At 54.9% G+C, this 14,242-nt stretch overlaps 6 protein-coding genes and 1 non-coding gene across 7 annotated transcripts; 3 read left to right on the top strand and 4 right to left on the bottom strand.

Moving 5' to 3' along the window:
* Nucleotides 1-839: 839 nt before the first annotated feature.
* Nucleotides 840-4,045, top strand: C8Q71DRAFT_879179 (P-loop containing nucleoside triphosphate hydrolase protein; the record flags this gene model as incomplete). The annotated part of the gene is made up of 18 exons (XM_047928455.1): nt 840-905; nt 957-1,032; nt 1,082-1,130; nt 1,184-1,205; nt 1,262-1,409; nt 1,466-1,486; nt 1,551-1,591; nt 1,645-1,700; nt 1,753-1,857; nt 1,907-2,032; nt 2,086-2,099; nt 2,158-2,332; nt 2,386-2,433; nt 2,484-2,690; nt 2,753-3,086; nt 3,143-3,216; nt 3,278-3,329; nt 3,387-4,045. The coding sequence occupies 18 exons, from the start codon at nt 840-842 to the stop codon at nt 3,654-3,656; spliced, it is 1,884 nt and encodes a 627-aa protein (XP_047775411.1). The 3' UTR covers nt 3,657-4,045.
* A 41-nt stretch (nt 4,046-4,086) lies between these two features.
* C8Q71DRAFT_776645 (Dynamin central region-domain-containing protein) lies at nt 4,087-7,715 on the bottom strand. The gene is made up of 10 exons (XM_047924670.1): nt 7,416-7,715; nt 7,331-7,362; nt 7,236-7,276; nt 6,514-6,826; nt 6,039-6,461; nt 5,861-5,986; nt 5,445-5,807; nt 5,179-5,391; nt 4,631-5,110; nt 4,087-4,566 (listed from the first exon to the last, which is right to left on the bottom strand). Exons 1-10 carry the CDS (start codon nt 7,471-7,473, stop codon nt 4,243-4,245), a joined length of 2,373 nt encoding a protein of 790 aa, XP_047775410.1. The 5' UTR covers nt 7,474-7,715; the 3' UTR covers nt 4,087-4,242.
* Nucleotides 7,716-7,916: 201 nt separating this feature from the next.
* C8Q71DRAFT_776642 (ATP synthase) lies at nt 7,917-9,099 on the bottom strand. The gene is made up of 6 exons (XM_047924669.1): nt 8,955-9,099; nt 8,850-8,901; nt 8,572-8,788; nt 8,345-8,515; nt 8,060-8,282; nt 7,917-8,007 (listed from the first exon to the last, which is right to left on the bottom strand). Exons 1-6 carry the CDS (start codon nt 8,992-8,994, stop codon nt 7,982-7,984), a joined length of 729 nt encoding a protein of 242 aa, XP_047775409.1. The 5' UTR covers nt 8,995-9,099; the 3' UTR covers nt 7,917-7,981.
* A 176-nt stretch (nt 9,100-9,275) lies between these two features.
* On the bottom strand, nt 9,276-10,696 carry C8Q71DRAFT_776635 (uncharacterized protein). Its single transcript, XM_047924668.1, has 7 exons — nt 10,533-10,696; nt 10,427-10,471; nt 10,275-10,359; nt 10,177-10,198; nt 10,049-10,124; nt 9,605-10,001; nt 9,276-9,536 (listed from the first exon to the last, which is right to left on the bottom strand). The coding sequence occupies exons 1-7, from the start codon at nt 10,573-10,575 to the stop codon at nt 9,347-9,349; spliced, it is 858 nt and encodes a 285-aa protein (XP_047775408.1). The 5' UTR covers nt 10,576-10,696; the 3' UTR covers nt 9,276-9,346.
* A 16-nt stretch (nt 10,697-10,712) lies between these two features.
* On the bottom strand, nt 10,713-10,808 carry C8Q71DRAFT_t124. The gene has a single exon. It is a non-coding gene; the product is annotated as a tRNA-Asp (tRNA).
* Nucleotides 10,809-11,032: 224 nt separating this feature from the next.
* On the top strand, nt 11,033-11,792 carry C8Q71DRAFT_726182 (uncharacterized protein; the record flags this gene model as incomplete). Its single annotated transcript, XM_047921752.1, has 5 exons — nt 11,033-11,152; nt 11,205-11,236; nt 11,288-11,327; nt 11,384-11,454; nt 11,513-11,792. 5 exons carry the CDS (start codon nt 11,033-11,035, stop codon nt 11,790-11,792), a joined length of 543 nt encoding a protein of 180 aa, XP_047775407.1.
* Nucleotides 11,793-12,319: 527 nt separating this feature from the next.
* On the top strand, nt 12,320-14,138 carry C8Q71DRAFT_860880 (FAD dependent oxidoreductase; the record flags this gene model as incomplete). Its single annotated transcript, XM_047927836.1, has 6 exons — nt 12,320-12,704; nt 12,767-12,781; nt 12,840-13,132; nt 13,192-13,812; nt 13,869-13,969; nt 14,024-14,138. The coding sequence occupies 6 exons, from the start codon at nt 12,320-12,322 to the stop codon at nt 14,136-14,138; spliced, it is 1,530 nt and encodes a 509-aa protein (XP_047775406.1).
* Between the last annotated feature and the right edge of the window lie 104 nt (nt 14,139-14,242).

Genomic DNA, 14,242 nt, shown 5'->3' with positions numbered 1-14,242 from the left:
ATGGGCGTCGTGCGTTTTCAATTCCGGTCTTCCGGGCTAGGCAGCCATTTCGTTCAGATGAGATAACGCGGTCGTACGTGATCTCCTGTTGTTTTGGGTTAAGAAGCACTTGCCACATGTTCGCTCGGCCACAAGGATGGGTGTGCGAGTCCCAAGGCGACTGTATACCAATTAGGCAAGCCTGCGTACGATCTCAACTTCGAGTTTTTCCGCCATCAAGCCTCACTTGCGGACGTGTCTTGCCCGGTACGTGAATTCTTGCAACACGATAACGGGCTTGTGGGTGCTGTGAGGCCTAACACAGCATTTCGATGTCCGCTCGCACCAGTGTCGGGTGCTGCCCCTGCAGAGGCGGGGCTCGGAATGTCAGCGCGTCGCTAAAGCATAACACGAGGCTTTAATTCGTTCACCAATATGGCAAGTCTCAGCCTATTACACCCACCACGCTCAATCGGAGGTTTGACTTCGTGACTATGACCGGTAATGTCCTCGGCCTGCTATATTGTCCGATTCGCTCTCAAGCAATGATGAGTAGGGCCGTTTACATACTTCCCGTGGCGGACGACTCATCACTCGGGCACAATGTAAGACCTGCAGGTGGGCGAACAGAAGTATCGACGCCTCTTCCGTACATAATGAAGAATTTTCGGCAGCTCGTCAGGCCTGATGTGGGTGGGGGACAAGCTATTGTTCCGACTTAACTCAGCCTAATATGCGCCCACCGATCCAAAGCCATGCCCCTTCCCGCGGCTGTTCACACACATGGGCTCTGCGGCTTATATACCGTGGACGAGTCACCGTTACCCATTCTTGTCTGACCTCTCTTCGCGCCACATAGTATGGAGACATTCAAGAATCTTTTGTCCCCCTTTGGGGCTCCCTCTAATCCTCTCTCCGATACACTGGTATGAAGGGTTCATGCCGTGCTTGAATGGCGCTGAACTGATGTTTCATAGAAATTGGTAGTCGTCGGCGGTACGATTGAGACTGCACGACGTGTCTCCGTGTCTGCGTGGAATGGATTCATAGACTGTGAGTTAGCCTTTGCGAGAGTGACGTTTGACTGACAGAAGGCGTGTAGCATTCTTCCTCACGGCACACTTCAGCCAAGAAGATTACCCATACGACTGGTGAGTGGCGCATACCTTCAATGGCGGCCGCAACTGACCACCATGCATTCAAGGTTGATGCACTGGCTGGCGAAGGTAAGAGCACGTCAGCATACTTAGGGGAACACATCGCTGAGTGATGTCTGTCCTAGCAACCAGCATGGGGTCGTAGTCGAGAGTTCGACATCACGACACGCTCCGTCGGTCGACACGGTCTCACCCAGTCCACGACTGGCGATCTGGATGAGGAGGAAGGCGATGGCGACGGGGTCATGCTGAGTGGACGTAAGAAGCGTAGAGGTACGTAACTTTGCAAGGCGGGTCGGTCGCTTGTCGCTGACGCGAGGGTCGTGAAGTGGCAATCGTCCCCAGTCTAGGTAAGCGCCTTGCGCATCGCTACACTGTCATTGGCCCAGCGTCGCTCATCAGGTTTGTCATCAGACACGACACATACCATCTACTATCGAGGGCACTGGCTGCGCGTGAGTATGACGTGATACCGTCCTAAGTTCTGTCGATTGATTGAATGTAACAGATTACACGGACGAAGCGCTTCCAGGATTACGGTTCCTACGCTGAGATTAAGATCTGGTGGGTGGCGTTCCACACGGCTGTCGACTGTTCTGACTCACTTGTCTGCCAGTGTCGTGGCAAGGAACAATGATATTCTCAAGAAACTGGTCCTGGAAGCCAAGCGTGAGTACGAGAAGGACGCGGTACACCGCGTGCACATCTACATGGCAGACACGTACGACGGCGTTTACATCTCCGACTACATGCCACTAACCGGCGCACAGGACATACGGCGGTTGGCGTTGGAACGGTGCCCGGCAGAAGCGCCCCATGAGCTCGATTGTATTGGAGCCGGGCGTCAAGGATATGATACTGGCGGATTGTCAAGACTTCCTCTGCTCCGAGGAGTGGTACGTGCTCATGTTTGCCTCTGCGTTGCGAGCTTCCTGACACGTGTGGACAGGTATGCCGAGAGAGGTATGATCGAGACACACGCTGCCATATATCTGGGGATTGACTTGGACTTGTACGACAGGTATTCCGTTCCGTCGTGGGTATCTTCTGCACGGTGTCCCAGGAAGGCAAGTCACCTGTAGATCAGAATGCAGGCGCTGGCTCATCTCGGTTCGCAGTGGGAAAACCTCCTTGATACACAGTCTGGCGGGTGAGCTTGGGCTAGACATTTATGTCATCAGTTTGTCGGCAAAGGGGTGCGGACCGTCCGTGTGGAGCGTCAAGTCAATGCTGACCATGGGGATTCTAGGATGAGTGACAACATGTTGTCTACTCTGATGGGAAATATACCTTCGAGGTGAGCAAGTCAGATTCGCGCGTTCGTTCCGGTAACTAACTGTTCCAAAGATGTATACTGCTATTAGAGGATTTGGATGCCGCGTTCACGCGAGGCGTCTCCCGTGATGACAGTTCCACTGGGGCGCCAACTAGCTCGACTAGTACCTCTAGCTCTACGTCAACCGCAAAGACGAAGGACGACAGCAATGACGGATCTACTCTTACTCTCAGTGGGCTGCTAAACAGTCTTGACGGCGTCGCAGCTGCTGAGGGCCGGTGAGCAGCAAGTTCGACAGGCATGCATACGTGCCTTGGAAGTGCTAAGATTTACTCGACAGCTTGCTCTTCGCGACTACCAATCATATCGAGCGCCTTGACCCAGCACTGAGTCGCCCAGGTCGCATGGATGTATGGATAAACTTCAAGCACGCTAGCAAGTGGCAGGCAGAAGGCATCTTCAAGTGTTTCTTCCCAGCAAAGCCCTCGCCAAACAGTAGCTTGCCTCCGGTGGCAGCATCCCCTGCGAAACCAGGTGACGAAGCGCCATCTACGGAGGGCCTCGCTGTGCCGAAACGCAAGAATGCTGCTCATGCTGCTCCCCTTCTCTCCGAGGAAGAGATTTCCGATCTAGCCAAACGGTTCGCAGATGCAATCCCCGAAGACGAGCTTAGCGTCAGTATTCTCAGGTGACACAGCATATTCAGCTCGACTGACGCGTGTCTTGACAGGTTGCCGCCCTCCAAGGCTATCTCCTGAGAAATAAGACGCGCCCGAGGGAATGTGTCGACGAGGTCGCTGCTTGGTGAGTCACTGCGTGTCATTGTTCCGACACGCATTGAATGTGCGCGCGCGCCTTTCTATAGGATTGTTCAGGAGCGCGAAACGCGGGCTAAGCTCAAGAAGGAGAAAGAAGAGGTATGTCAATTGTATTGCTCTGGTATTTGCAATATCCGATTTTATCCTGCGTGACAGCGCGAGGCCAAGGAGAAGAAGGAGGCACAAGAGGCCGAAGAGAAAACAAAGAAGGAAGCTGAGGAGACGGCCAAGAAGGAGGCCGACGAGAAGGCTGTCAAGGAAGTAAGTCAAAAGACGCGGGCTCATAGTGCTATAGCGGACACTCATGATATTGTGCACTGTGCAGAAGACCGCAGAAAGCACAGAGGTACGAATATCCACATGCGACTGTGCGACCAATATGCTCACCTGACTGACTTCGGTCACGCCGTAAGGTGTCCAAGGTGAGAGTTAGCATTTGTGATAAGTTGCTGCATGAGGCCGACAATTCACTCGATATGCAGGACACGGGTTCTGCGTCTGAACCTTCTGCGAGCGGTACTTCTGCCGATGCGATTAAAGGCACGTCCAGCGCATAATGTATAGTGGTGAGACCGGGAGTGACCAACAGTTCGAAAATGGCAGGGGCTGACATCGACATCGAAAGCAGTGTAATCTCCGTCGACGAGACTGGCGCAGGTAATGGCGTTCAGGGCCAAGATGGGAAGGAAAAGTGGGTCGCCGTCAAAGCGGACGCTCCTGATCCGGGGGTTTGACAAGGCTGGCGGTTCCATCATGTACGTCCCGTGTAAAGCATTCTTACTCGCTGTATACTGCCTGCGTCGAGCTGTTGTTGTCCTTCTATCATGTATTCACGACTGTCACCCTTGCACGAGTATTAACGTAGTATGTTCAATGCAGTTAGATTGTTATGCTGATGCAGAACCGTCTCCAATGTGCACAAGCGACATGGTATCACAGTATGGATGTCGAGAGCAAACCAAAAGCGATGGGACATTAGGGTGCATAACTAGGTACACGAAGACCAAATCCTCTATGACGACTTCAGCGTTACTTCCGACAGCGTCTTGAACGCATCCTTGTACGCATCCAACAGTGCCTTGACCCTCGCGCGCTCCGCAACGAGGGTCTCGTCTTCGTTGAGCAGTTCTCCGAACAGCTCGGGCTTGTAGAGTGATGCCACTAGGCGGTTCTGCACCTGTTGTGACGTGTTGTTCACCAAGAAATGCATGATTGCCTTGGGAACGAGGTCCTGGATCGTCTGGGTCACGATGTTAAAGTAGGACGCAATGAGGGACCGAATGAGGTTCGTCTCCATTTCCTCGCGCGGGGTAAGCTGAGGCCCCCTGTCAGACGCCTGCGTAATCAATCGGCACACTCGTCAGCGGCTTCGCAAAAGACGACGATCGTGCGGTACATACTGCCTCGATGTGCTTCCCCAGACTCTTCATATCGAATGCCGCATTGTTGCCCTCCAGGCTGCGCTTGCCTGCCATGAGCCCTAAGTGCAGGGCCGGATCACTCCCACTGACGTCTCGTCCGATGGGGGTGGCGCCCGTACCCGAGGATGCACGACGTTCTGCGGTTGCTCCGCTGATGGGACCCGGGCCGTTCTGCCCAAAGAAATAGTTGAGGAACGTCTCCTTGGCCGCTGTGGGCTGGGCAGAGTGCGGCCGCACAGTGCCATGCTGGTGGTGCGTGTGGGGTTTCGGTGAGCCTGTCCTACGGGGGGAAGCACCAGCGTCGTTCACAGACGCGATTGTCCGCGCACGGTCATGGACGGTGGAAGACACGGACCGCCCATCCCGAGGCGTCACACCGTTCAGCCCGTTAACCTCTTCTGATGTGTCCTCGTCTTCATCAGGAGACGTGGCTCCATTGACTGACTGGGCAGATGAAGGCTAAACGTCATATTAGGTTATGCCGTGCGGTCAGACAAATCAGAACACAGAGAACGAATACAGCTTACCCTACGGTGCTCCTGTTTTGGTGGCGCAATTGCCGGCGCCTGCGCGGCCATAGCGGACCCCGCAATGAATGCTGGATGGTTCGTGTTGATATAGGCGGTCTGGATGTCAATCAAACTCTGCGTGTAGTCCGTCGTCGGACCCAGACGCTCCCGTAGTAGTTCTGACACCACTTCCACCAGCTGCGCGTGTAGCCGGGGGAAGCGTTGTAGCTCCTATGATTGACAGTCAATGAAGCGAGCGCATCTTCGAAGGCCACAATGCTTACCGCACTGGTGCAGTTATGACAGATCTTGACCAATTCTTCGTACACGAGTTCCACACATCGGAGACTCGGTGCTTCCAGTAGCTTGATCTGCGGCTTGACGAGAAGATCGAAGGCAATTTCGGGCACAAAAAGACTGGGTCTCGGGCCGGTCGAGTTCCGTATAGCTGTGCGGATGTCCTGGTTGTCGAGATTGTGCGTCGAGTCAATCGAGTTTAGTGCGGACCCGAAGACGTCGTTGAAGATGTAGTAAATCCGTGCACCGCCTGACAGTTCCTTGGTCGAGATGTCTACGCTTGTGCCCTCTATCGATGCGACAAAGTCTCGTGCAAATTGAGTCATGAGCCGCAATACAAGCGCGCCTTGCTATAGAAGAGGTCATTCGGGCCCATATACACACAACACGAGACACCGCGCACCTGGTTCTTGTCGCCATACACTGCCGCATCTCCGAACGAGTTCAGTTCTTGTTGCGCCTGGCCCATCAACGTATTCAACCGCGCCTTCATATCGGGAAGCTTGTCGCGGATATGATTCAATAGCACCTGTTGGTCATAAGTGCTCCGCTCTTCCCACCTTCTAGCGTGTATGACATACTTGGTTGAGGGTCTTCGCCAAATACTTCGTGCCGTTCTTGTGTGCTATATTTCTGTATGAAGCATGCGACCGGAAGAACTCCGCCTCTGTGTCAATCGCGTCTGATAGTTGCTTGCCCGAGTTGATGTCCTGCTGACTGCGGCACACGACACCGATGAAGCCCAGCTTGAGCGGATACACGCGCCCCGTGAGGATGTCGAGCGCGTTGGTGCCTGCATCCATGAGGTCGAGCTTCGTGAGCACACCAATCGTGCGCCGTCCTTGTGGGTCGACGGAGCGCGCGAGCTTGAGGGACTCCGAGTTGGCGAGGTCAACGTTGGCAGCTGAAACGGCGAGGATAATACAGTTGGGCTTCGTTATGTAGTCCAACACCAAGCTCCGGATTTGCCTCTCGATGTCACTTGGTTGGTCGCCCACCGGAAGCTTGATCGCCAGGCATTAGTATTCGTGCCACAGTGCAAGAGAAGTGACACACCTTCGTCAGACCCGGCAAGTCCACCAACGTGAGGTCCAGTACGTTTGGGCTGTATATCCGCAGGTTGATCGGCAGCTTGCTGATGCCCTTGTTCTGGCCCGCCACCCTAAACGTCTCCTGCTCGATCTCCCGCCGAATCTCGTCGAAGTCGGTGAAGCGCTTGTCGACGTGCAGGAACTGGCCCCATTCCGTGTATGTCGGCGCAGGTACACCCGGAGCTGGTTCTGAGACTGGCGTGTGGATGAGCTGCAGCACGAGAGGTCTTCGCGTGACAATGCCTTGTCCTCGAGGCAGGAAGTCGCGTCCAACGATGCTATAAACGCAGTGTCTCAGTATCCAGAAGCACAGACACTGAATCACATGTACGAGCGGGAACCCTTTGTCCTCACTACACCGCCCAGCCAGGCTAACCGTGGCCCACATATGTATGTGCATGACTGGGCCAGGTAACAGCGCACAAAAGCGCATCAAGACAGGAACATGAGATCTCAGCAGCATAACGGACAATGGCCGTACAGTGATCAGGCTGCCGGTGAGCAGACGGGTCTATGCGCGAGGTCGAGTGTCATTGGCAGTACGGTGGGGCCGCATTGCGAATACGCGCGTATCCGTCGTCTTCTGGCTACCCTTGGTACTAGGGTGCCACCTGCAGATGAAAGACATGGTCGCGCGCGTTGCGTGGAACACGAATGTAGAGCACAAGACGTAGAAGAAAGACTCACGTTTCGAGTACACTAGACTTTCCCGCAGACTGACTGCCAACCTATCTCCTGCCTCAGACCTTGCCGTTATCAAGGATACAAAGAACGGAACGTACAACCGCGAGCTGTGGCATGTCCAGCTCTCCGCCTACATAACGAATGTGAGTTACGACCGCGTATCCCTCCGCAAGAGCCACACACCAAGGTTGGCGAAGGTGTCCTGTAGCTTGTTCACGAGCTTGATGAGGTCGGCGTCCATGGTGGTGGTGGTCGTAAGCAGAAGAAGGTCGTGAAAGAGACGTGGCTTTGTGCGGCAGCTCTAATGGGTGGGTCAGGCAGTGGTCAGGCAGAAACGCGTCGACCCTCGGCAGGTATAGTCAGTCACGCGCCCGCGCCGCAGAGACACGCAAGGCTTGCAAGAGGTCGCGAGATTACTTTGTGTGTCCTACACACCACAGAGGAGACAATGCAAGGGCGGGAGGTCGCGGGCAGGGAGGTAGCTGCAAGCAAAGTCGAGACTCGACTTGCCACCCCGGCGCGGAAGCACGTGCCTGAGCTCAACGTAGGTCTAGCGACGGAAGTTGCTACCGCGACGCATTCAATCTTCACCAATTCCACTTCATGTCGCAGGTATCATATACTGGGAGACTCAATCCGAGCACGAATGGTCAGACACGGCGGAATCCAATCACGCGGAGGATAGACGGCTAATCAGTGCATTGCAATTTATTTAATCGTCAATTGCAAAGCTACAGACGTTTACTACTCTAGATAGCATTGTTCTTGACGAGCTCTGCGCAAGTCAATGAGTAAAAGTCACTTGTCTTTGAGCTGATGACACCTACGGTCGATCTCCGCAACAGCGTTCGTCAGGATCTCCTTCTGCACCTTCTCGTCGTTGAGGCTCTTGAGCACGTTGGCAATGACGGTCTTCGTGAGTTCAGCCTGCTCGTTCTCCTTCTCCTGCTGCTCGAAGCGCACCCAGCTGTCAAGGACGGCCTTCACCTCCGATGCGAGCGCAACATTCTGCTGCTGAACGAACGCCTCCGCTTCAAGCTTCGCGGTCTCCTGCAATGGCGAACGCACATGTTCCAATGTCATCCTTGGAGGTCTTATAGATGCTAGCGTACCTTGGAAAGAGCGAAGAGACTCTCGGTGATAGACACAACATCCTTCATCTGCTCAACAGAGACGATGCGGTCCTTGACGGCCTGTGTGTGCTCAGCGCGCGACGAGTCAAGAATGCCCTTGATGCGCTGGATGTGACCCTCCGCCCAGTCACGGTACGGCTCCCGGATGCTCTGCCCCAGTCGCGTCACTATCCCTCTGCACTCGCGCGATTGGGTTTACAACACACCTTAGCGATGAACGTCAGGAGGACGAAGAAGCCAGCAGCAATGACAGTCTCCTCGTTCACGACGTAGAGCTCCTGCGAGATGGCAGTCGCGAGCAGACCCGTGCCGAGCACGACCGAGCCGGTCTTCGTGACGAGGCCGGCCGAGGAGGGCATCTTGTTGATGAGTTCGGATGCCTTTTCAGCGGGGGGAGGGTTCGACGAGCTGGCCATACCACGGCTGAAGCAACCGGTCGTGTCATTAGCCTAGTCTACTCAGTGCCGCACAAACGCGGACGCACGCAACGATTGCCCGCGGAATGGCAGCGACCACTTGGGGCCGCACCTTCGACGCTGAATAGCAGTGGATGAGAGGGCGATTGTCACAGCTAACTGAGAGAGCATACCTGCTGCCCTCAGCGAAGTTGTAGCGATTCTGGAGGCCATCCGTGATATGGTGTAAAGGTGCTGGCAGACGCTCTCCGCGACGAGCTCACCGTCCGCCAAACGCCGAACAAACTCAGATCGTGGGAACCCCGCTCCGGCTTCTCACGACCGGACCCCGGTGCGGCACAAAAGATGGTCCCAGGTTCGAGCCCGGCGCAGACACATCCGTACTGTATTTCTGAGAGCGCCCTACGAGGCCCTACGACGCATTCCATACCGTTGCATGCTCTCAAACCCCGGCATCACAGTATGTTGAGGATGATTTATCGTCACAGCAGATATAACGGTATAGCAGTTTCAATTTGAGCGGCAATGACATGAAAATTACAGCATTCGAACAGAACACAACAAGCTAATCCCTGACTTTCGTATCTTGCGACGCCTTGAACTTGCACCGGAACTCCTTGCCCTTGTGACGAAGCCCGGGTACGAATTGCACAGCGTTGTCAGTCGGAACATCGCAGAGAATCCCCAAGGCAGTAGCGACAGACACCCGAGTGTTTGATTTCTCCATGGCTTGTCGCAGGTCGTAAGACGCAGCGCTGCAAGTGCAACGGGACGTCAACATGCATTGGCAGTGTTACATACTAGATACAAGAGAGCAACGCACGCAATCTTTCTGGAGCCAGTTTCGTCTAAGGCCTCGTACTCGAGAGAGGACAACTTCTTGGGCGCATTGACTTTGCGGAGGTCCAGATACGGCGTGGTCTTTGCTCGACGTTCGCGCTTGGTCGGTTGTTTCGTGACCGGTGTTGAAGAGAGAATGCAGTTGCGGTCCTGGTCAAAGCCTGCCATCCGAACAGTCTTGCGAGGTCGCCTAGAAGATTCCGCATCCCAAACGGGCGAAGATTTCCGTTTGGTCGCCGTGGTCAAGCTAATGGATGGGTCGATCAGCGTCTGAGAGCTAGGGGGCTCTTGTTCTTCCTGGGGTATGTTGTCTTCGGAGACGCATAGAGTAGCTTGGGAATCTTCTCCGGGCAAATTGGACGAGCCAAGTGTGCGACGACCTGAATCGCGCGTGAGCGGTGGAAAGATCTCCGCGGTCCCTCCATACCATCTAGCAAATATCCGTTGATAGGACGCAGGAAGTTCCACGCGGCTGAATCGCTGATCCAACTCATGTGGAAAACCTGAGGGGGACCGTGAACGAGGATTTCTTGGAGTCGCGACTGTGCTACCCACTGGTATGGCGCGCTGAAGTAGCCTGGCCAGCGTCACAAGTCAATTTTCACTGGCTATATGCACTAGGATAGGGCTCAACGAACGATTGTAGGACTCACTTGGACAGCCAGGGATCCTCCATGTCGCGACAAAAGACATGAGACGCCTTTCGATTGCCTGCCGCTATATCCCCTCCGCATGCACCTGATAATGAGATTGAAGCAAGTGTCCAACGAAGTGGTGACATGCGCCTCTGTATCAGTGTACGCACCCCATGTATCCTGAACCCGCCTCGGCACGAGAGGGCTAAACAACGCTAGTACATGCGTAGCTCGGGTGACCAAATACTCAGCGCGCACGAATCCGCAGATCGTTACCTGTGCCTTGGAACAAATCAGATCTTGTATTGGGATTGAACATGGTAGTAGTTGAGAGCTGCAACAACCAGAGATGGTCTGAAGCTTGGAGATGACCGCATCTTCTATGTACTCGTGCCGGTCCCAGTGGTCGGCAGACCCCGATGGCACTGGCAGTGCGAAGGGACAAAAATAAAAGAACTCTCTGTCGGGGAGTCGAACCCCGCTTTCGCGCGCACAGAATGGAAGATTAAGTCACATGACAGGCGCGTGTACTAACCGATATACTAACAGAGAACTTGAACAACATACATAATAATACAATATGACTAATTTGCCCTGGTGCCACGCGTGAGCGCGTCCGAACGCGATGCTGCCGCCGCCTTACTTTACTACTTAGTGGCTGTATCAGGGTATGAGCTTGAATACAACACCTGTTTGTTGTTTGTCCTCTGACTTCTCTCAAATCTGGATCGCGGCCCTCCCCAAGGCTCTTAGAGTCAGACGTTACTCTGAACACCATGGAACCTGCAAGTGCCAGCACATCTCGCCCTGCCTCAGCAGCACCCACTCCTTCGAACGGCAGGCCTGCGGTTCCGGGAGCAGCAGACAGACCACAAGAGAGGACATTAAGTGTCAAGGTACGCATGTCGCTCATTTGATGTGTGCCTGTAGGACTCAGCAGGGGCATAGCCGATACGTCCACGCCAGACGTACAAGGAGAAGTACGCTTCGTTCAGCTGGACGTGTACAAGGCAGCACTGAACTGTGTGCAGATACTTTGCTATGCAGGAGAAGCACACACAAGTGAGCGAGGTGTGCCTTCATTCAACTTCAGTTGTCGATCATGTGAGAATTGTTTGGCTCTGCAGACGCGTGAAGCATACCGTAAGGAGCTCGCACTCGCGGAGGACAAAGTCAAGAAGTTGCAGGACGAATGCAAGTGAGTACTGGTCGTGCACTTCAGAGATGCGATTGATCGAACTACCCACTCGTCGTAGCCTACTGCTGGACGCCGTTGATATCGCAGCACCAGCACAACCGTCCCTCCTACACTACCTCGCGCGAGACCCGATACCCCCACAATATCACTCATACTCAGTCCCCTTCCCCGCTGCTGCCGAGTCTGCCCCCGCACCCGTACCACAAGCTTCACCAGGTGTACCTGCGCCTGCGCCTTCACATCCGCATGGCCAATCGCACGGCCACCACAAACATCGATCACGTTCCAGCAGAAAGTCAGCGACGCAGAACGGGAATGGTGTTAGCACAAGACGATAGGCTCTTAATATGAGGTTCTTTGCAATCGTTGATTCTGACTCTGTATTTTCGCTGATGACAGTGTGCAAGACTGCAAGTCCGCCACTGGGTGTGCTCACTGTTGCCAGTGGTCGGATGGTTGGCACGGGGTCATCTTCGCCTGCTCATTGTGGACATGTACATTACGGTTGTAATTTTATTGTACGCTGTATCATTGCCGACACCGTGGAGAGTGTATACGAGACGTGCCCAAGTGCACATGTCATCCATTGACGCCCCCCTAACTTCAACTTGCAGACAACATCCATAAAGCCTTGTTCACCCGCACAGCCACCACCGTCATACGTCCATCGTCGGTGCAATGTCCTCACTGTCCATTAGTCTCTGAGCTTGCCTAGGCTTGGGCTTTGACAATGACTTGAGCTGTATGTCGATAAGCATGCATGTGCCCGCCGCGGTCGGCATACACGACGGTCTAGGCTGCTCAATGAGTGACTCGGAGTCTGCGGCGCAGGATGTCCTCACATGCTGGTCTCGCTACATAGACCATGATCCCTCCCTCCCTGAGAGCGGCGGGCATGCCTTTCCAGAGGCTCTTCGGTGTCTGGTTCTTGTTCTCACTGACTATGGGGACGCTGCCAGTCCCTACGAGCGCCCTCGCCGACTCGCAGCGTGCACTCGAGCTGCCGGTCGACCACGGAAAGGCCCCTCTGCCCGTAGCGAACTGGACGAAGTCTTTCTGGATCAACTCCCCAGGCGCGAACCCTCTCGCGGGTGAAGGCAGCCAGGGCCCGCTGACGGAGGACGCGGATGTGTGCATCATTGGAAGCGGGCTCACAGGTGTGTCAGCGGCGTATCACTTGGGCAAGCAGCTGGAGGGTCGCGAGCGTGCCGCGCCGTTGAAAGTTGTGATTCTGGATGCCAGGGACTTCTGTGAGTGTCGCCCTCATTGGTTTTTGAGAATATGACCTCAACGGACGGGTGTGCGCCGATAGGTGCAGGGGCGACAGGTGCGGTGCTTGCTATGTAGTAGTATTGTCGAAAGTGTAGTCTAAGTTTGGTCAACAGGGCGTAACGGCGGGCACCTGTCCCCAGTAGCCTTTGCCTCCTTCAATCTCGCATTACAAAGGTTCGGCACGGACGAAGTCTTGCGGTGGCTCGCCCTCGAGCGCCATACCGTGACTGAGGTCGTGAAGATTATCGAAGAGCATGGCCTACAGGAAGCGGTGGACCTGACTAACGGCGGGAGGATTGAACTTCTCATCACACCTGAGGAGTTAACGGCCGCGAAGGCCGACTACAAGGCAGCTGAGGCCGCAGGTGCAGACCTCGACGATGTCAAATGGCTGAATGAGGGTGAGGTACGCCCATCCAGTGAACGACGAAAAGTCGCATCACATAGACTGACCAGTTACATAAGACATTCGGCTCGTCACACCCAGGCTACCTTCACACAGGCTATAATCTATGGCCCCTCAAGTTCGTCACCGAGCTCTACAAGCTGGCCGCCGCTTCTCCTGCTTTGAACCTCACCCTGCACACGCGTACCCCCGTAACCGCCGTCACGCCCTCCAACGGCTCATCTACGCGCCCATGGACGCTCAACACACCACGCGGCTCCGTTTCCTGCACGCGCATCATCCATGCTACGAATGCTCACGTATCGCACTTGCTCCCACACATGAGCGGGCCTGCCGGAGTGATTCCTGTCCGCGCACAAGTAATGGCGCTCCGCGCTGCCGCGCCTCTCGACTCGATTTCTCGGCACGCGTGGACAGGCAACGAGGGCTTTGAGTATTGGTTCCCTCGTCCGCTCGAGGAGGGCCAGGAACATCCCTTGGTGATCATAGGCGGCGGACGGGAGGCGACCTTGCCGAAGTACGAGTTGTATGTCGCTGATGACTCTGCGATCAATCCGAAGGCAGGGGCTGCACTCAGGAAGTTCTTGCCTACGCTGTTCCCGGGCAAGTATGAGGAGGGACGCGAACCGGAGATGGAATGGACCGGTATCATGGGGTACACAGCTAGCAGCGATCCTTTCGTGAGTGATCATCGTGCATCAATAATGCCTCAAAGGCTGAATCCATGTCAATGAAGGTTGGGCCTGTTGTCGATCCCTCTAGTTCTACGAACAAATACGAAGGCCACTTCGTCTCTGCAGGATATAGTGGACACGGCATGCCGCGTGCATTCGCTTGGTGCGTTTGGGTTACACCGCAGCGTGTCAGATGCTGACGGCAGTTCACCCGTAGTGCGGAAGCATTGGCACAGATGGTTGCGGCAGGGATCATGGGCAAGTCGTGGTCTCCCCCGGAGTGGTTGCCACGACACTACCTCACAAACCGCGTAGGACTCGTTCAACACTAGGTAGCGCGTGCGGGGTCCTTCTCCGGCGACATGAATCAGACCATGACTGTCTCAGCTCTCGATACCAGACTTTGCAGCAGGCTTGTATGCGTTGGAGGTCAATA

Source organism: Rhodofomes roseus (genome assembly GCF_022264815.1).
Source record: "Rhodofomes roseus strain CIRM-BRFM 1785 chromosome Unknown C8Q71scaffold_21, whole genome shotgun sequence".
Lineage (NCBI taxonomy): Eukaryota > Fungi > Basidiomycota > Agaricomycetes > Polyporales > Fomitopsidaceae > Rhodofomes > Rhodofomes roseus.
The sequence above is the reverse complement of the archived record's forward strand: the minus strand, read 5'-3'. Positions and strand labels throughout refer to the sequence as shown.